Genomic DNA, 20,486 nt, shown 5'->3' with positions numbered 1-20,486 from the left:
GCCCTACCTTTAAAATGGCTAACAGAGGAACCTGTCTGGGTAGGACAATGGCCTATGACCTCTGAGAAGTTAGAAGCTTTAGAAAGCCTGGTTCAGGAACAGCTAAATGCTGGACATATCGAGGAATCAACCAGCCCTTGGAATTCTCCTGTATTTGTGATCAAAAAGAAATCTGGTAAATGGAGAATGCTTACAGACCTAAGAGCCATCAATAAAGTTATCCAGCCAATGGGCTCTCTACAGCCTTGAATGCCCTTGCCTTCTTTGATACCCAAAGAATGGCCTATTATAGTTATTGAATTAAAGGATTGCTTCTTCACTATACCTTTACAAGAACAAGATAAAGAGAAATTTGCCTTCACGGTACCTAATTACAATAATTCTCAACCAGGGAAGAGATATCAATGGAAGGTTTTGCCACAGGGAATGCTAAATAGCCCCACCCTGTGTCAATATTTTGTACAAAAACCGTTAGAAATAATTCATAAACAGTTTCCACGGTCCCCCGCCCTCGCGGCCCGACCTCCGATCAGTTCCGTGAGAAAGGCGCCTGTGTCTGGCAGAGCCGGCGTGAGAAGAAGAGACGATCCTTCCTTGCCGCCCGGATCATCAGGAGTTTTTGGCCGGGCCTCTGAGTACACATCGGGATAGTGAGGAGCCCGGAGGAAAGCACAGACTATGGCGCTGAAACGGATTAATAAGGAACTTAGTGATTTGGCCCGGGACCCTCCAGCACAGTGTTCTGCAGGTCCAGTTGGAGATGACATGTTTCATTGGCAAGCCACAATTATGGGACCTAATGACAGCCCATATCAAGGTGGTGTATTCTTTTTGACAATTCATTTTCCTACAGACTACCCCTTCAAACCACCTAAGGTTGCATTTACAACAAGAATTTATCATCCAAATATTAACAGTAATGGCAGCATTTGTCTTGATATTCTAAGATCACAGTGGTCTCCTGCTTTAACTATTTCTAAAGTTCTTTTATCCATTTGTTCACTGCTATGTGATCCAAACCCAGATGACCCCCTAGTGCCAGAGATTGCACGGATCTATAAAACAGACAGAGATAAGTACAACAGAATATCTCGGGAATGGACTCAGAAGTATGCCATGTGATGCTACCTTAAAGTCAGAATAACCTGCATTATAGCTGGAATAAACTTTAAATTACTGTTCCTTTTTTGATTTTCTTATCCGGCTGCTCCCCTATCATACCTCATCTTTTTTTAATTTTATTTTTTGTTTACCTCCCTCCATTCATTCACATGCTCATCTGAGAAGACTTAAGTTCTTCCAGCTTTGGACAATAACTGCTTTTAGAAACTGTAAAGTAGTTAACAAGAGAACAGTTTCCCAAGATTCAGAAATTTTTTTAAAACTGGAGCATGTGTATTATGTGACCAGTGTCTTCACTCTAACTTGGTTATGAGACTAAACCAGTCCTCACTGCTCTAACATGCTGAAGAAACCATCTGAGGGGGAGGGAGATGGATGGATGTTCAGCTGTCACATCAAAGGAAGCAGCATTATTCTAGCACATCCATTCTTGTTTAAGCCCTCCACTGTTAGAGATTTGAGGTTACATGATATACTTTATGCTCATAACTGATGTGGCTGGAGAATTGGTATTGAATTATAGCGTCAGCAGAACAGAAAATGTGATGTATTTTATGCATGTCAATAAAGGAATGACCTGTTCTTGTTCTACAGAGAAAAAAAAAGAAAAAAACAGTTTCCACAATCCATAATCTATCATTACATGGATGATATATTGTTAGCTGACTCTAAAGGAGAAATATTAGAAAAAATGTTTGAGAAAGTAAAGGAAGTTTTACCTCGCTGGGGATTACAAATTGCACCTGAAAAAATACAAAAAGGAGAGTCTATCAACTACCTAGGATATAAAATAGGTCTACAGAAAATTAGACCACAGAAAGTACAGATCAGAAGAGATCGCTACCAGACTCTTAATGATCTTCAAAATTTACTAGGAGGGATTTCTCAACTGCAAACCATTATTGGAGTAGAAGGGCATGATTTGAAAAACCTGAAAATGGCCCTAAAAGGAGATAAGGACTTGAATAGTCCATGAAAACTATCAGCTGAAGCTGAGAAGGAATTAGAATGGGTAGAAAAGAGGATACTAGAAGCACATGTGGACCATGTGTATCCAAACCTAGACTGTATTCTGGTTGTATTACCATCTAGAGAATATCCTTCAGGGATTTTGATGCAGAGAGAAGATATCATATTAGAATGGATATTCCTACCACATAAACAGAATAAAAAACTAAAAACATATATAGAAAAGATCTCTGACTTGATTATAAAAGGTAAATTAAGACTTTGCCAGCTAATAGGAAGGGACCCAGCAGAAATTATAGTACCTTTAACTAATGAGGAAATTTCCTCCTAATGGAAAGATAATAAATATTGGAAGAGAGCTTGCAGTAACTTTTTGGGAACGATTAGCAACAACTATCCCAAAACTGAGAGAATCAAATTCATAAAGAAAACGATTTGGATCCTTCCACGCATTGTAAGAAAAACACCTATTTCTGGAGTTCATACATTCTACACTGATGCAAACAAATCAGGCAAGGCAGGATATAAATCAGGAAAAATTAGCAAAGTGGTTCAAAGCCCTTACAATTCTGTACAAAAGGCAGAATTGTATGCCATTCTCATGGTACTTATGGATTTTAAAGAACCCCTCAATATAGTTACTGACTCTCATTACGCAGAGAGAGTCGTTTTACACATTGAGACTGCAGAATTTATTCCTGACAATACAAAATTAACTTCATTGTTTATACAGCTACAAGATACTATCAGAAAGAGGACTCATCCTATATATATAACACACATCAGATCCCATATGGGTCTTCCAAGTCCTCTAGCACAAGGCAATGATGAAATTGATCGTTTATTGATAGGAAGTGTGCTAGAAGCCTCAGAGTTTCATAAGAACACCACGTGAACAGCAAAGGTTTAAAAAAGGATTTTTCTATCACTTGGGAACAAGCCAAGGAAATAGTAAGGAAATGTCCTACTTGCTCATTCTATAATCAAATTCCTTTACCACCAGGCAGTAACCCTAAAGGTATAAATAGGAATGCTTTATTAACATTAAACTTTCTTAATGCTGATGAAAAAGGGAAAACAGCTGCAGAAAGACACTGGACAATAGAAAAAACTTCTGAACTAAATCAGCCAGTGTACTTCAAGGATGTACTGACCTCAGAATGGAAAGCAGGATATGTGTTACGTTGGGGTAGGGGTTTTGCATTTGTATCTACAGGAGAAGAAAAACTATGGATACCATCTAAGTTCATCAAGATCCAAGTTGAACAAGAGAAACATCTTAATGAAGAGAAATGACAAGTCATCCAACAAATTAGGTCCCATGAGGTGTGCGGAGGCCTCTCAAAGGTAGGGGAAGTGTTCTGTTCTTGTTCTTACAGGAAAACAGAGAAAGCCTATCATCAAACAGCCAAAAGACACTGAACATGTAGGTACCTACAGAAGAGAAGACAGCTCTTCAGAAACAATCACTTAATGAAGCAGAATCTGATATATGGTAAAAATAAATAAATAAATAAATATTTAATTGTAGTAAACTATTTCTATACAGAAATCTATTTCTCTCTACTCTCTAGTATTCCTGAAGTCCCAATTTATGTAAACCAATGCTGGCTTTAGAGTTGGATTTGGCTTTCCTTCTCTAAATTCAAGCATGTTGTTAAGATTAAATTCATGGTTTCTGCCTTAAATCAAGAAGCCAATTGGTGTAAGGCAGAAGAAAACAAAATCTGGGGACTCATTTCTTATATGCAATTTTCTCTCTGAAATCCTAATTTTCTCACATACGTTTTAATGCTTATTGTTGTCTTTCCCTAATGCATACCTTAAAACTTGAAATTTTTACTTTAATATTGATGTTTAAGTTTTCTACAAGGAATAGTAACAATTCCTAACAGCAGTCTTCGAACTCTCCGGAAAGAAGATGGGGCCCCACATCATTGTTTCCACTTGACTCAACCTGATGCATCTGGACTACAAACATCACCCTAAAACCAGTTTGAGACTGTTTTGCTCGAGACAACTCATGACTACCTAGCTGTAATGGTGCACCTTCTTAGTACACCCTGGCCAGAGTTTCAAATAGAACTACAGTCAAGAATTTTCTGCCACACAGTGACTAGCTACATATGTCACAGCCAGTTCTGTTGAGAAATTTTGTTGCTAAAAATTTTCTTCCTACAGGATCCATTGGCGCAATCATCGTCCCATTTCAGCAGGAAGTAACCTTAAGATAACAACGCCCCCTTTCCCTACCCTACGATGATAATACTCATCGTCTTTGGGTTGGTTTTAGTTATTTAGGGTTGTGTATGGAAGGTGATGCTTACACTCGGGTTTTATAGACAGTAATAGGGAATGGTTGGGAAAGGTATGGTTTAGATGGGATATAGGTAGATTAGCCTATTGTGAATTTGAGTAAGAATGAGATAGTATTTTACAGCTTACATTGTTATGTATTCGTATATGTGGTAAGCTATGTAAAATTAAGTTTATATTTTGTTATATTGTGTGAAATCTTTCCACTTACGATGTTTTATGCACATTATTTTTTTACCATATTCTATGTATGTATACTTTCTTGTATTCAAGACATTTTGTATATTGATACAATTTGGGATATTTATCATGCTGCCCTTTATAGTTCTACCTCTTGTCTTGACATTTCTACTCTACCTCTATTTTAGGGATTTATATGTATGTATATGTATATAGTTATATTGTTTAAGTATTTGTTCCTGCTTTACTCAGGGAAGTTTTAATCAGTTATTTTTAGCTAAGTTCCTGAGTATTACAGATTATCTTCACTCATGTTTCCTGTACCTATGAGATTAGTCAGATATAGATGCTTAATCTTCAGTCACTTCATAGACATGCAGAACATGACATTTAAATGTTTTAATATTAGTACTCCATTGACATGAGACACTGTTGCTCCTGACAGCACCGTGCACTTTCCCGAAAATATGTTGGACACTGTTGTTGCTCCTGCTGGAGTTCATTCTCGCCTCAGCTAATGGCCTCTTGGGCAAAGAACTGCCCCCACCGTGACCACTGATTTGGACATGCAGTCCTATGTGCTTGCAGGAAACAAATATAGAAGACTGCTGGACCTTGCCAAGTCAGGGTAAGATAGCCATTCTACCTCCCTGCTGTTGTTGTGGTCTGTCAAGTTCTCTTGGCCTTAGCCAAAACTGGGTGTACCAACGTTGCTGTGAGACCTAGGGTGACTGTCCAGGTGGCTTGCTGTTTCTGTCCTTGCTGCACCTTTTGGAAGTTGTCCATCCGCACTTCCTGTCTACTCTAGTATTGTTATTTTCCTTCTTAGGTCTTGATGAGGTTGAAGATTAAACTATCACAACTATTATTCTCTCTTCCTAGTTAGATATATTAGGTACTAGACTTACGTTTTCCAGCTTAGGACAACTCTATTGTAAACTCTTTAATGCCTTCATCCTAGGACTAGATATGTAGGTCATTTTGTTCTCGATTTTCCTTTTCTTAGAGCACACTTGTTATTCACTGTTTTATATATAGTTTTGTATTAAGCCTAAATCTTTTCTTTAGACTAAAAGGGAAATTGTAGTAAGATAGTCCTTCTGTGGCACTGACCACGCCCATTGGGGGTGGAGCCATGGGCGGAAGTGACCTGTGGAAGGAGGTCAGAGGAAGAGCCTGAAAAGCTCTCTGGCTGGCGGGACTCGGACAGGAGAGGTTCCAGTGGAACTTGCTGGTGTTCATCTGTCTAGGTTGTAAGTTATTTCTCCCTGAATAAACATCTATTCGGCCTATTTGTTTATCCTGATCCTTATTTAACCACAATAACCAAGAAAGGAAAGTTCAAGTGTGTTTTTCCATCTTGTCTTCCTGTTAACACAGGGATGTTTAAGAGAAACACACCCAAGGCATGAGGCGGAATCTGTGACCACAGAGGGCATATGCTTCCATGTGTCATGACCTTCACCACTCCTCATTTATACACTCCAGGTGGCTCTGGACACCTGTGCCTCCACCCCTGCCCAGCTCCATTTAGGAGCACTGCTGGTTTCAGTAAATTCTAACTGTTGCATAAGATGGCTTGACTTTTCACCCTAAAACTACACCAGTACTTTGCTGGGTCTGGTAGTCAGCCAGCTGCAGTGTGAAAGCCCGTCACTGTGTGAGGCCTCAGGAGATTCTGCCTCCCACCACAGAGGGAATTATGTGGAAACAAATGCTCGCTTAGAGACTAGAAGGGAAAAACATTAAACCACACATATCCTGAGGCTAGCTTTTCTTGGGACAGATGTGTTACTACTCAGAATGAAATAGCCACAGAAATTTGACCATTTCCTTCAGGAGCTCATGTCCATAGTTCAAGCCTTTTGTTTCCTTGTGAAGTGAGATGTTTAAGCAAAAGGCCAGATGATTGAGTTTTCTTATGTGTGGCTAAATTTTGCTGTATATTACTGCTTAATCATGACATTTTAAAAATTTTTACTGGAGTAACTAAACATAAAAACCATATTTTCAGACATAATACTATGGAAGAGTGAGTCTATCCCACAGCATCCCAAATCCTTAGACATTCAACAACAAAAAAATGTCTTTGTCTTAGAAGAATAACTCAGTGGTAGAGCGGTATGCTCTTTTCCTGGTACCAGAAAACTAAAATAACAGCCTATGTGTTATCTAAGGACAGACGGAACCACAGTTGTTCTTCATCCAAAGCAGCTCTGTCAGCAGTGATCTGGCCAACAGCCACTTGCTTCTACTGCTAGACTGCTGCTGACTCGGGCCTGCATGGTTTAGATGGGCAAACTTGGGCTCATATTTGAAACTCTGTCCTTGGAAGACTCATTTGTATTTTGTTTTTGCAAGTTTTCATAAACGTGTGTGCTACACTTTGAGCACACGCCCTTTCGTGGCCCCCTATGCTCCCTTCCCTCACCCCTGCCTGCCCAGTTGTTTTCATTCTATATATTCACACAGGATTTTCTGTAAGTTTACAAAATCCAGGAACCAGCGATGAGGGAACACACACCATTTGTCTTTCTGAAACTGGCTCTAGTCATTCCCTGGAGATGTCTTCTTCCGCATCACACATTTTCCTACACACAACCTGATAGATATATATATACACAGCTGAAAATAAATTCCAGGCATATACCATCACATTTTCTTTAAGCAATTTCTGTCGCTGACCTGGATTGGTTCACTAGAACAGAGCTGCAGTAAACATGTGTGCACGACCTCTTTGGTCTGCTGACTTGGGTTAACACTCAGCAGTAGTAGGGCCAGGTGTGTGTGGTAGATCTATTTTTCATTTTTTTGAGAACCCTCCAGACGGATTTTCGTAGAGGCTAGACTAACCTTCATTCCCACCAACAGTGCATCAGGGTTCCTATTTATCTATATTCTTGACAGAATTCATTGGTATGTATTTTCCTTTTTTAAAATATTTATTTATTATGTACACAATGTTCTGGCATGTATGTGGCTGTGAGCCACCGTGTGGTTGCTGGGAATTGAACTCAGGACCTCTGAAAGAGCTTCGAATGCTCTTAACCTCTGAGCCAGCTCTCCAGCCCCCAGTATGTTTTCTTATGAAAGACGTTGTGACTGGGGTAAGATAGAATCATAACAAGGTTTTGATTTGCATTTCTCTGATTACTGTGTTAGAGTCATTTGGGAAGAGAGCTTCAATTGAAATGTTCCCATCAGATCGACCTGTAGGCAAGCCTGTGGAGCTTTTTTTTTTTTTTTTTTTTTTTTCCTTGATGAATGAGATGGGAAGACCCAGAACATTGTGGGTGATGTTAACCTCTAGACAGGAGGTCATGGATGGTATAAGACGGCAGGCTGATAGCCCAGCAGTGGTGGTGCATACCTTTAGTAACTGTGAGTTCAAGGCCAGCCTGGTCTACAGATGGAGTTCCAGGACAGGCTCCAAAGCTACACAGAGAAACCCTGTCTCAAAAAACCAAGAGGGAGGGAGGGAGGGAGGGAGGGAAGGAGGGAGGGAGGGAGGGAAGGAAGGAAAGAGGAAGAGAGGAAGGGAGGGAGGGAAGGAAAGAGGAAGAGAGGAAGGGAGGGAGGGAAGGAAAGAGGAAGAGAGGAAGGGAGGGAGGGAAGGAAAGAGGGAGGGAAGGAAAGAGGGAGGGAGGGAGGGAAAGAGAGAGGGAGAGAAGGAAAGAGAGAGGGAGGGAGGGAGAGAGGGAGGAAAGGAAACAGGGAGGGAGGGAGGGAGCCTTTACTCCCCAAGTTGCTTTTGGCCACAATGTTTTATCACAGCAGTAAAAACCCTAACTAGGACAAGCCATTTAAAGACAGTGTCCCAGGGAATGGTGGAGAAAGCAGATGAAGACCAGGAACCCTGAATAACTCTGTGGGATATTCCTCCTGTATATCCCGGATGTCACAAGATGTAGAAGTACACTTTTTGTCACACTACCATTTAGTCTTTGTTATAACAGATTAGTCATACACATGGCATGTGACTTTGTACAAAGGAAAGAACTTCGCATTCCAAGAATTAAATAAATAATAGGGATTTTTTTAAGGTAAAAGAGTTGGTGAACTCAGTGTTTGAGCTCTTGCCTTCTATATGCAAGGCTTGAACTAGATTGTTACCTGAGAAGACGACAAGAGAAAAATGGACAGAGGAAAGGAGGGGAGGGGGAAGGAGGGGGAAAGTGTCTCTGAGCCTGGATAGGTTTTTGTTTGTTAATTTGTTTGTTGTTTTGTATGGTGTGTTGTGGGGTGTGTGTGTATGTGTGTATTTTCCTTTGGAAAATATAGGTGAAATCGCTGACCTTTTGCATTCTCACATTAGTTCTGAAAAGCTCTAAAAATGTTAATTTGGTTGTTTTTTCTATAATACAACATAAAACATAGTATTTAGCATTCAGAACTCTAAATTGCACAGAATTGGGACCTTTTTTGTATTCTCTACTTCCTATTGGGAACAGAGGGGCAACGTTGAAAAGCTGTAAGAGATCTGAATGATTTTGTTTTGTTTTGTTTGTTTTGCTAGACAGGGTTTCTCTGCAGCCTTGAAGCCTGTCCTGTAACTCTCCCTGTAGACCAGGCTGGAACAACAAGCCCCCAGACCTTAGCACAACTGACACCTTGATGGAAGTACCATTCAGGCCTTGGAATCCAGCACACAAACAGCAACACCTGCTGTTTGCAAGACCAAAGACCTTATCCATCCAAACCATAGTTCTAAGAAAACCCTAAATGTATTAACCTTGCTTTTTGGCTTCTTTAATTCTGCTTCTGGGTAACTATTCTTGCTAACTGAGGTGTGTCAATCCAGGACATGATTTCTGTGCTTACAAGCTCACCCTGAGAAAGGCTCAGAACTGAACTTGGGTCTTGTAGTAACTGGCCAGCTAATAAAGACTTCCTGTTCCCTTGAACTCATGACTGAGCAGTCTTCTGTGCTGGCTAACCCACAACAGAACAATTCCTCCAAGGTTTTAAGAGACTTGTATCTCACTTTCCTATCTCAGTTTTTCATTTAAATAAACAGAAAAATGCCAAGACTTTTACTCATGGAAAGTCATCAGTTCATCTTATAAACAGTTTTACTAGGGTACCACAGCCACAGATCAGCAGACAACCATTTTCTGATTGGCTATCATGCGCAAGACCCTGGAGAAGAAGACACAAAGTCTGATGGGCTAGAGTAGGTGTGTCCCAGAGCATTTATGAAGTACCGGGGGAGCCAGGAAGGCTCCTCTGATCACACACCTGTGACATGTGATCATCAGAGATGCTCCTCTTGGTTGGTCCAGGCACTATGCCCTCTGCAAGACAGACATTTTCATGGATTCAGGAGGCTCAGGTTTAGAATATTCTGTATTGTGTCTCTGTAGTAAGCAATGGATTGTCCAATGATCAAGCCAAGTGATCCAAGTGGCATTTCCTAAAGCAAGTATTCGGAATCCTGAAGGTTTTTCTCTTAGTACAGTATGCCAGCTGAAGCTCTGACATATCCACACTTTTTTTTTTTTTTAAATGGTTGTAGTGTGATTGACAGGATAAGCAGATGACCGACTGTAAGGTGTAGGGTTTTTCCTCCCGACGCTGGTCTGGTCCCGCAGCCGCACCAGCCCCAATTAACACACTGAGACTCTGTATTTGATATAATGCTGTTGGCCCGTTACTAGTTTCTTATCGGCTAGCTTTGTCTTAATTATTAACCCATTTCTATGTATTTCCACATGGTTTCACCTACCGGGGAGTGGGGCAGGCGTGTGGTCTCCCCCGTCTCTCCATGCTGACCCCTCCTTACTACTTCCTCTTTCCTCCTTGTCTCCTAGTCCCTCCTATCTTCCTTTCCTATTGGCCAACAGTGCTTTATTCATTAACCAGCATGAGAAACATATACAGAATGACATCTCCCATCAACTGACCATCTTAGCTTGTGTAGGTGGTTGCAAAAGAACACTATAAACTGAGTAGGTTACAACACAAAACTGCACTGCAGTTCTGAGGACTAGGCAGTCAAAGATCACGAATCCAACAGGGGATTGCTTTCCAGATTGTAAGTGGCAGCTTCTTGCTGTGTTCTCACGTGATGGGGGGAGCAGAGGAGTCTCTTGGCCATCTATTTGGGCACTGTTCCTGTCCTATGCCCCAACTTACATGTCACAGTTTCAGCCTGTGAGTGTTGGAGGAATGCTAACACTTGGAGCATAACAAAAGCCAAAGCTGAAAAATCTTAATATACTCAGTGGGTAGCTTCCTCTCTCTCTTCCCTCTCTCTCCCCTCCCTCTCTCCCTTTCCTCCCTCTCTCTCTACTCCCTCTCTCCATTCTTTCCCTCTCTCCTTCACTCATCCTCTCTCTCTCACTCTCTCACTCTCTCAGACAAACACACACAGACGCATACACACAATTGGGACAAATAGTATGAGTATATATTATAAAAAGTGTGAAAACTTGCCATCATCAAATGTGTGGACTATACTCTTCTAGCTTGACAGACCTGTCTGTGTTAACACAGCAAAGAACTCTGCATGTTTTCCTAATCTTGCATTCTCAAGATGGATTGGATCCTGTTAGGATTGCTGGGGGTGCCATGAAGATAAAGGAAAGATAGCCTCTGAACATAGAACTGTTCTTTTAATCCCTGACAGCATGTGGGGTGCATGGGGGGGGGATATGTAGTGTTTAATAGGAAGGAAAAGAGGGGAGACTTTTAGGTGCTTTACCCTTCCCATCTGACAAATTCCCTTTCAGAATGAACACCCCACACCCCAGTCTTTCAAAGCTTCCTTAATGTAGCTCGAGGGGCTCATGAGTGGCTCAAGTCAGCACTCCACACACTGCAACGCTCCTCTGCCCCTCCCGTCTATGTGCCTGCCTGCTGACGTCACCTGCATCTCACAGCTGGCTCTTCTCCAATGAGAAACAGGGATGTGTGAGAAACAGATGAGAAGGTGAAGAGGACAAGTGAATGGGCAGGCGGGAGAAGGAAAGAGCTGGAAGGACCGGGGTGTGCAGACCTCACTGGAAACAGCAGGAACTCTGCTCTCCCTTTGGGGGAGCTTCCCACTGCCTGCAGACTTGTCAGCCACAGTCCAGACCAGTCTTTCATCTCTGTGCTGTCCTGCAGCCCAGCAGACCCTCCAGCCCTGCCTTCCTTGCTACCCATGGTGCCTTTGTGCTCTTGTCTCTGAGTGTCTGCTATTACCAAAAGCCAGGACACATTCTCCCTGTTCACCTGGGGAAAACTTCCTATGTCATCCCAGACATGGTGCCTTCCCAGTGCCCCCCACCCCAGGATCTGTCATACTGTGCTGTGATTCTGGGTTTCCATACCTGTCTCCAGAAGTAAGCTTCTCGTTCATCTCCATACATGCTCGGGCTCACATGGAGCCAGATTTACCCTAGGATACAAGTGCTCTCTCTGAGAACAAGTGCTGAATAAATGAATGAATGAATGAACAGACATAAAACTCTTATTGGCAAAATGGAGCATTGGAGTTGCTAGATAACAGATTTGGGTAGAACTTTTTAATTTTGTTTGCAAATAGCAAATATTCAAAACATATTATCACACACGATACTTTATTGCTAAGGAATAGGACAGAAAGACACAACTTTGTGTCCAGGAAATTTTCAGAGTCTCTCTGTGGTCAGGAATTATGGGGGGCACCTCCCTAATACTTGGTCCTTTAATCACTGCAGACTTTTAAAGACATTTATTCAATTATTTATTTGTATGCATATGTTTGTGCGTGTGCGTGTGCATATGTAGAGGTCAGAGTACAACTTTCAATATTTCCAGGAACGGGTTCTCTCCATCATGCGGGTTCTGGGGACCAGGCTCTGTGACAAGCACCTTTTCCTGCTGTGCCATCTCACCAACTCTGATCTCTGCCAGTTTTTGGCCACTGTCCTGGCTGGTTTTATGTCACCCTGACACAAGCTAAAGTCATCTGAGAGGAGGAACCTCAATTAAGGAAATGCCTCCATGAGAGGTGTTCTTAGTGATTGATTCAGGAGACCCCAGTTCATTGTGGGTGTGGTCATCCCTGGGCTCATGGTCCTGAGTTCTATAAGAAAGCAGGCTGAGCAAGGCATGGGGAACAAGCCAGTAAGCAGCATCCCTCCATGGCCTCTGCATCAGCTCCTGCCTCCTGGATCCTGGCCCTGTGTGTATTCCTGTCCTTACGTCCTTCAATGATGAACAATGATACAAAGGTGTAACCGAAATAAACCCTTTCCTCCCCAAGATTTTTTGGTCATGGTAATTCATCACAGCAGTAATAACCCTAAGACAGCCACCTCGTCAAAAGACATGGTTATCAGTGAAGTGAGCCCCCACCCTTTTGTGGTGATGACTTTGCAGAGGTTTTAGTGTTTGTTTGTTGAGATAGAGATCTCCCTATGTAGACCTGGATGACCTAACTGATGAGTCTCGTGCTAAGTTTAGAAGTATGAGCCAACATAGCCACCTTGTTTTCTTGAGCTATCTCTACAGTGGCTTTCCTGAGAGTCCTGCCAGATTATTGCTGACCCACTCCAATCTAGAAACTACCCACATCTAAGAAAAACCTAAAACTAAGTTACCTAAACCCTAAAACTAACTTAAGGGCCTAGGGATATAGCTCAGTTGCTCCAGTGTTTATCCAGCATTACAAGGGCCTGGGTTTCATCCCTAGTGCCACATGAACTGGATGTGGTGGCCCTGTGCCTGTAATCCTAGCACTTGAGAGGTGAAGGCAGAAGGATTAAAAGTTCAAGGTCATACCTGACTACCTAGTGAGTATGGACTATGTGAGACTCGATCACTAAGTAACTGTTGTTTAGCCAATTTAAAAAACAAACTTCAGAGCCGAGCTCACTGGCTAACCAGCTTGGGTTTACCACCTCCAGCCCACCTTTCTTTTCTCTCTTTAGACTGGTTGGAGCTGGAGAAGGTGGGAGAGACACAGCCCTCTGGGTCCTATCGGCCTTTACTTTTCTGAGAGGCACAGTTGCCCCTAGCATCACTGGGGGCTCCAGTTATTCCAGCTCTTTTAATACCCCCATAGCTAAACCTATCAGCCCTCCAAAGGTGCTAGCATGCACTAGCCACACCCCTCAGAGAGCTGCACACATCTTCCACGAAGCAAGCCTCTAAGCCACCTGAGCCACAGGTGGCTCCTTCTCCTCAGAGAGTGGACTCCTTTGCAATTCTGAATTTTGATCATTCTGATCTCTGCTCATGGCTCCTTTAGCAACTTTTGTTTGTTTGTTTTTGTTTTGTTTGTGCAATTACAAAAAGATGGTTGCTGCTTCTAGCAATCTGCATGGTACTCCAATGTCTTCCTTCTTTAATTATTTGCAGCCTTTTTAGTTCTCCAATAGCTAAGTAACTGATTTTTGCAGGACATATGAGCACAATTAGAATGGTATGTCCATCAGTGACTGGGCTTTAATAGAGTACAACTGGACCTCCATATCCACAGGCTCAGCGTCTGAGCAGTCAGCCAACTACAAATATAAAACATTTTTAAGTTGCATTTTTGGGCTAGGGAGATGGAAGAGTCTCAAGAGGTGGGGAGGTGGGGACAAGGATGCAACCTCAGAGTAGGAATGGAGGCGTGCCTCTGCCCAGACAAGGCCCACCGAGGGATGCCCCACAGTCATCACTAGGGTTCCCCTCAGGAACCCAGCACTGACTAGGAGAAGGTACTGGGTGGCATGCAGAACTCAGCTTCCTGATCAGGCCAGGTGTCAATGGGGGAGACTCCTGAAAGAGGGGGCAGGGCTGAGGGGACAGAGGCAGTGAGGGAAGCAAGAAGAGCGTCACACTCAGAATGCTCCTCCTCTTCTCCATAGTTTCTGCTTCTTCAACACTTCAGGAGTTTCCATGGAGACGTGTTCCCTGCTGTCTTGTGGAGGAGCCAAGTGGAGGATGTGGGCCCCTGTGCATTGGTCCCTCTGCTAATAGCAGGCATGGCTGTCAGTGCTCTCTCGGGACTCTTGTTCCCCCAGGCCATCTACTGTGACCTGGGCTTAGAGGTGGGAGGAATCTGTGGTCTCTAGGCAATTTTTCCAGCTCTAAAAAGCTGAGGCTGAGGAGACTTTTTAATATGGTGTAGTGGTTTCAAAGAAAGTGGCTCCCAAAGGGATGGCACTATTAGGAGGCATGGCCTTGTTGGAGGAAGTGTGTCGCTGTGGGGGTGGGCCTTGATGTCTCTTGCTCAAGCTTCCTTCATGTGAAGTAGGTTGGCTTCCTGTTGCCTCTGAGTCAAGAGGTAGGGCTCTCAACTCCAGCACCATGTCTGCCTGCATGCCACCATGCTCCCTGATGATGGTAACAGACAGCCACTGAAATTCTAAGCAAGACCCTCAATTAAATGTTTTCACTTATAAGAGTTGCTGAGGTCATGGTGTTTCTTCACAGCAATAAAAATCCAAACTGAGACACATGGTTTTCATAGACCTGCCTTCCTGTTCTTCCAAGAAATCCATCACAGCCAAGGTGCTTGGCAGCCTCCCTCCTCCCCACCCTCCTCCCTTGCTCTCTTCTCACTGATGTTCCTTGCTCAGTTCTCTAGCATCTTCTTCCAAGTGTTGCTGTGCTTCAGTATGGGAAGTCAGGAGATCCAAGTAAAAATCTCCAGCCTTTCCTGCCAATGATTTGACTAATTAATTAATCTATTGATTATTTTCTATCTATCTATCTATCTATGATAGCCCTGGGGCTGTGTCAGGAATAGCATCCATCATCAAACACGGAACAGCAGCTACTAGCATTGTACCTGGTAGGCTATCAGGTGCTCCTCCAAAGGTAACCTTCCCACCATCCCAAGGATCTAGCCCTATTTACAGTTGGGGAAACTGAGATATCAAGGTTCCCTTGGCTAAATTCTGTAGCTGGATTCTACAGCATCCCTGCTTTCTATTCCCACCACCACTTCTGGGGAGGCAGATTAGGGAAGCAAGTATTTCCATAAAAGATCCCAACACTTGGGTGGCTGGAGAGATGGCTCAGTGGTTAAGGGACAGCACTGTGTTTGCAGAGGACTCAAGTTCAGTTCTCAGACCTCCTCAAGAAAGGGATCCAACTGTCTCTAACTCCAGATTTGGGGATTCAATGCCCTGTTCTAGCACTCCACTTACATACATGGACCCATACACATAGTCACATAATATAAAATAGACCTTTAAAGAAAAATGCCCAGTAAGGACATCCCAGAATGGAAGTCAACAGAACAAGGAACTCTAAAAAGTAAATACAAAGGGAGGTGTCTGTTTTGGAACCATCCAGGGGGTGGGGGGAGTCCTGAGGGTGGGCACAGCTGGAGAGAGAAGCGTCTTGGCAAAGGGATGGCTGGATCACAGGCACTGAGGGAAAAGGGCCTGCAGTCAGTAGTGGAGGGACAGTTACGTCACCCAGCAGGTGAGAAGTTGTGGCTGATTATCACCCTCTACCTAGAGGCCCCACAAACTGTTCTGGGGTAAGAGCTTGCCCAGAACAGTTAGGGTGAGTAGCACAGGGCACAGCAGACCATACCTCCTGGAAACCCTTCAGAAATCCCACCAGATGTGGAGGCTCTCAGGGCAGCTGGACAGAGTCCTGTGGGACTGAACTGTAGTGGGATATTCATTTTGTCTCCTTCTGTGGCACTGACCACGCCCATTGGGGGTGGAGCCATGGGCGGAAGTGACCTGTGGAAGGAGGTCTGAGGAGGAGCTGGGGAACGCTCTCTTGGTGGCGGAGAGCATCCGGTGGAACTTGCTGGTGTTCATCTGTCTAGGTTGTAAATTATTTCTCCCTGAATAAACATCTATTCGGCCTATTTATTTATCCTGATCCTTATTTAACAGCAATATCTGGTGTCAGAAGTGGGATCAGGATTTTCACGGGTTTCACCCAGACGGCAGACGCCATTCTCCAACGGGCAGGGTCCCTTGCCTAACCAGGTAGACTCACCACAGCTACAGCTTTGGGACATCTGCCTCTGCCCTACAACTCCTTTGCTGCCACAGCGGGCCTGAGAAGGCACTCACTGCTTCTCATTTTTTGCCCATTTTCCCCACTTTGCATTCGCTCAGAGCTGCTTGGCGCCCATCCTGCTTGTGGGTTTCCCACGGTTAGCCCTGCGGTTCCAGCTGGACCTTGCCAAGTCAGGGTAAGACAGCCATTCTACTTCCCTGATGTTGTTGTGGTCTGTCAAGTACTCTTGGCCTTAGCCAAAACTGGTTGTACTAACGTTGCTGTGAGACCTTGGGTGACTGTCCAGGTAGCTTGCTGTTTCTGTCCTCGCTGCACCTTTTGGAAGTTGTGCATCCACACTTCCTGTCTACTCTAGTATCTTTATTTTCCTTCTCAGGTCTTGATGAGGTTGAAGATTAAACTATCACAACTATTTTTCTCTCTTCCTAGTTAGATATATTAGGTACTAGACTTAAGTTTTCCAGCTTAGGACAACTCTATTGTAAACTCTGTTATTCCTTAACCCTAGGACTAGATATGTAGGTCATTTTGTTCTTGATTTTCCTTTTCTTAGAGCACACTTGTTATTCACTGTTTTGTATGTAGTTTTGTATCAAGCCTAAATCTTTTCTTTAGACTAAAAGGGGAATTGTAATGGGATATATTCACTTTGTCTCCTCTGTGGCATTGACCACGCCCATTGGGGGGTGGAGCCATAGGCGGAAGTGACCTGTGGAAGGAGGTCTGAGGAGGGGCCGGGGAACGCTCTCTTGCTGGCGGGTGGTGGAGAGGAGAGGTTCCAGTGGAACTTGCTGGTGTTCATCTGTCTAGGTTGTAAGTTATTTCTCCCTGAATAAACATCTATTCGGCCTATTTGTTTACCCTGATCCTTATTTAACTGCAATACTGAATAGCCTGGGAAGTGGAAAGGGTGAGAACATCCAGCTCAAGGTTGGGCCTTTTACCTCTGTCCTCCAGGTGTGGCTGCAGGAAACACCTGGAAGTTTCTCCTTATGGCATTCAGGCCTTCACACAGGTGAGTGTGGAAGATGGGATGACAGTGGCAGTCTTGCCATTCGTGAGGGGATGTGAAGAGGCTGAAAGAAACCCTTGATTGCCCCCTGTATGAACTGAGAGGGTGGTATCTCCAGGGTTAGTAGTCTCAGTGTCTCAGATGCTGCCAGGAACCACAGAGTCACCATGTACAACACTCCTCTATCAAAACTATTCCTTCCCTTTTTTTTCAAGTTAAACAATTTGCAACCAAAACTTTAATCCCAAGGATTCTCACAAACATATTACAAATGACAGTATGGAAAAGAATCTTGCACAGTTACTCATAGGTGCAGCTCTACAATGTGCCCTTAAACTGATAGCACACTGACATCTTAAAGCTTTCCATTTCCAAATAAAGAACATTACAGCTGTGCACATGTGTAGCAATCAGTAAGGAACCTCCTTGAAAACCTTCACAGTGCAGTTTCTACCCTGTATCTGTTGTCTAGTGTGTGTGTTTGGGGTTGGGGGGGTGTTTTGTTTTGGTTTTGGTTTTTCGAGACTGGGCTTCTTTGTGTGTAGCTCTGGCTGTCCTGGGACTCACTCTGTAGACCAGGCTGGCCTCCAACTCAGAGATCCACCTGCCTCTGCCTCCTGAGTGCTGGGATTGAAGGCGAGCACCACCACCCACCCCCAACCATGGCTTTGGCTTGAGTTTTTAAAACAGGTTTTAAAGAGTGCTTGTTACTTCACCCACATTTTCACACCATACCCCAGCTACTAGAGAATCTCCAGCTTTATTCAGTTCCCACCAGGTCTTTCTTTGTCATTAGCACATCACACTTTAACTAGGCAGGATCTAGGTTTATTTCAGTCAATGAAAAACTGTAAAAGCAAATTCAATCTTGCTTAAGTAAACATTGTAAAGTAACAATTTCTTTTTACATGCTTCATGGGATCAATTTGAAACCATGGGGGATTACATAGTTATGTGTGTCATTGTTCCAAGAGACAAAACAAATTCAAACAGCTAAAACATCTTAAGAATTCATCAAGCTTGTGAAGTCTCACACAAAACTTGAATTTCCTGTACATGCTCCTGTCAGATGAAGGTACTTCCTGCACACTTCATTTGCAAATTGATTTTCTACCTCCTTTCATTCAACCTAGGTCTGATAAGAGACAAAGAGAAGGACCAGACGTCCTGTGATTTTCTCTCACGGACAAGGAGACCTTTCTCTTCTCCTAGCTCTAGAAACTGACCTGCCCCAGCTTCAAGAGAAGCTTCTGTTGGAGATCTTCGCCAAGGTGGAGGACTCCTCCTACGGTAATCATCTTGAGGGGGATGACCCCAAGAGGGAGGCGGCCCAGGATTTCAACACCCTTTTTCAACCATTCGACAGCTGCACTCCAATACCTCAGCCACACAGAGCCCTTCCATCTAGCCTGCAGACAGCATCTGCTGCGTCTCAGATTTCCTCAAACTCAAGGAAAGCAAAGCCAGGGGTGGGGGCGTTGAGCAATCCACATACTTTGGAGTGGCCCAAAATAGCCAAAAGCCTGTTCGAATGCTGTCTTTGTCCCCCATTGTTTTCCAGATTGCCTCATAATCCTTACAGTCCAATGGACAGGAATCACGATGCACTTTGAGATCCTGAGCTGAAACTCAAATCCTAAGGTTCCAACAGGAGTACCCACTTCCCTCCAGCTCTGCTCCCACAGTGCTCTCTCTTCCCCAGTGTCCACAAAATGGTGGGACACTATTTTGCAGGAAAGGAAGCTGACTCCCGAGAGTACAGTTGTCAATCAGTGAAATTCACCATGCAGGGGTGAGTACGGTGGAGTCTTTTCCTGAAAGGTCATAAGACTCCCTTCTTATTCCTAAGGTGAGAACAACTCTGATTGGACAGCAGGAAAATCGCAAAGTGCATGTGACTGTGTCTGACACATCACAGAAGCTGGAGGAGGTGAGCCACCCCCAAGCATCACTAGATGCTAAGTATGCTGCTTCCCCTGCCATTTGGGGGAGACTTGGCTGCCACCGTCTTCATTCTCTGAAGCACAGACACCCTCACCGACACTAGGGGATTGCTCTTAGAAATCAAAGCACAAGTCACATGCATACACTCCTTAACAAACGTTGGCTACACGTTTTAAGGGTTTGTAATTTTTAAGTGGAAAAGCTTTATTTATGATTTTTCTCGGTGTATTAGGAAAGCCATGATCCTAAAGGGCTTCAGACTATTTCTAGCCTAGCTGCTACTACAACTGTGAAAAATGTCAAGGGAAGAGGTTCACTAGAGTGTCTTGTCTCTCCCTTTTTCACAACTGCAGATGCAATCTGGTCAGCTGCCTTACACTCAGGTCACCGTGACTCCCATGAAAGACTACACCTTCAAACTTGAAGGGAAATGAACTCTTAATTTAAAGAGGAAGGAGGGGGAGAACCAAGAAGAGGGTGCATCGGGAGGACGCGGGGTAATGAGAGCTTGGAGCACTCCCTCTACAATCTTTATCTTTGTAGCCTGAAATACAAAGGTCTTGGAAAACTTGGTTTGGGAGCCTAGGGTTAAGAATACTGAATTATTCTTCCCTTTACAAACTTCAGCTAGTCAACTCATAAGTAGGGTTGGTAAAGGTATGTATTAGTCAGGGTTCTCTAGATTCTCTAGAGTCACAGAAGTCATCAAACGTGTGTGTGTGTGTGTGTGTGTCTGTGTGTGAATTTATTAGAATGATTTATAAGCTACAGTCCAACCGTGGCTAACTATGAATGGAAAATCCAAGAATCTTGTAGTTTCTCAGTCCCAAGAGGCTGGGTGTCCCAGCTGGAACCATGGAGAAGTAGACTCCAATGCCAGTGAAGGAACGGGTGTGTTGGCAAGGTGAGGGCAAGCAGGCTAAGAACAAACAATCCCTTCCTTCTTTCAGCAGAAGGCGTGGCCCAGATTAAAGGTGTGCCATCCAGCCTCAAGATC

At 43.7% G+C, this 20,486-nt stretch overlaps 1 protein-coding gene across 1 annotated transcript; it reads left to right on the top strand.

Moving 5' to 3' along the window:
• Nucleotides 1-519: 519 nt before the first annotated feature.
• On the top strand, nt 520-1,181 carry LOC127227014 (ubiquitin-conjugating enzyme E2 D3). Its single transcript, XM_051191236.1, has one exon. The coding sequence runs from the start codon at nt 679-681 to the stop codon at nt 1,120-1,122; it is 444 nt and encodes a 147-aa protein (XP_051047193.1). The 5' UTR covers nt 520-678; the 3' UTR covers nt 1,123-1,181.
• Nucleotides 1,182-20,486: the final 19,305 nt, after the last annotated feature.

Source organism: Phodopus roborovskii, unplaced genomic scaffold (genome assembly GCF_943737965.1).
Source record: "Phodopus roborovskii unplaced genomic scaffold, PHOROB, whole genome shotgun sequence".
In the NCBI taxonomy this organism is placed as follows: domain Eukaryota; kingdom Metazoa; phylum Chordata; class Mammalia; order Rodentia; family Cricetidae; genus Phodopus; species Phodopus roborovskii.
This window is presented reverse-complemented; position numbering and strand designations above follow the sequence as displayed.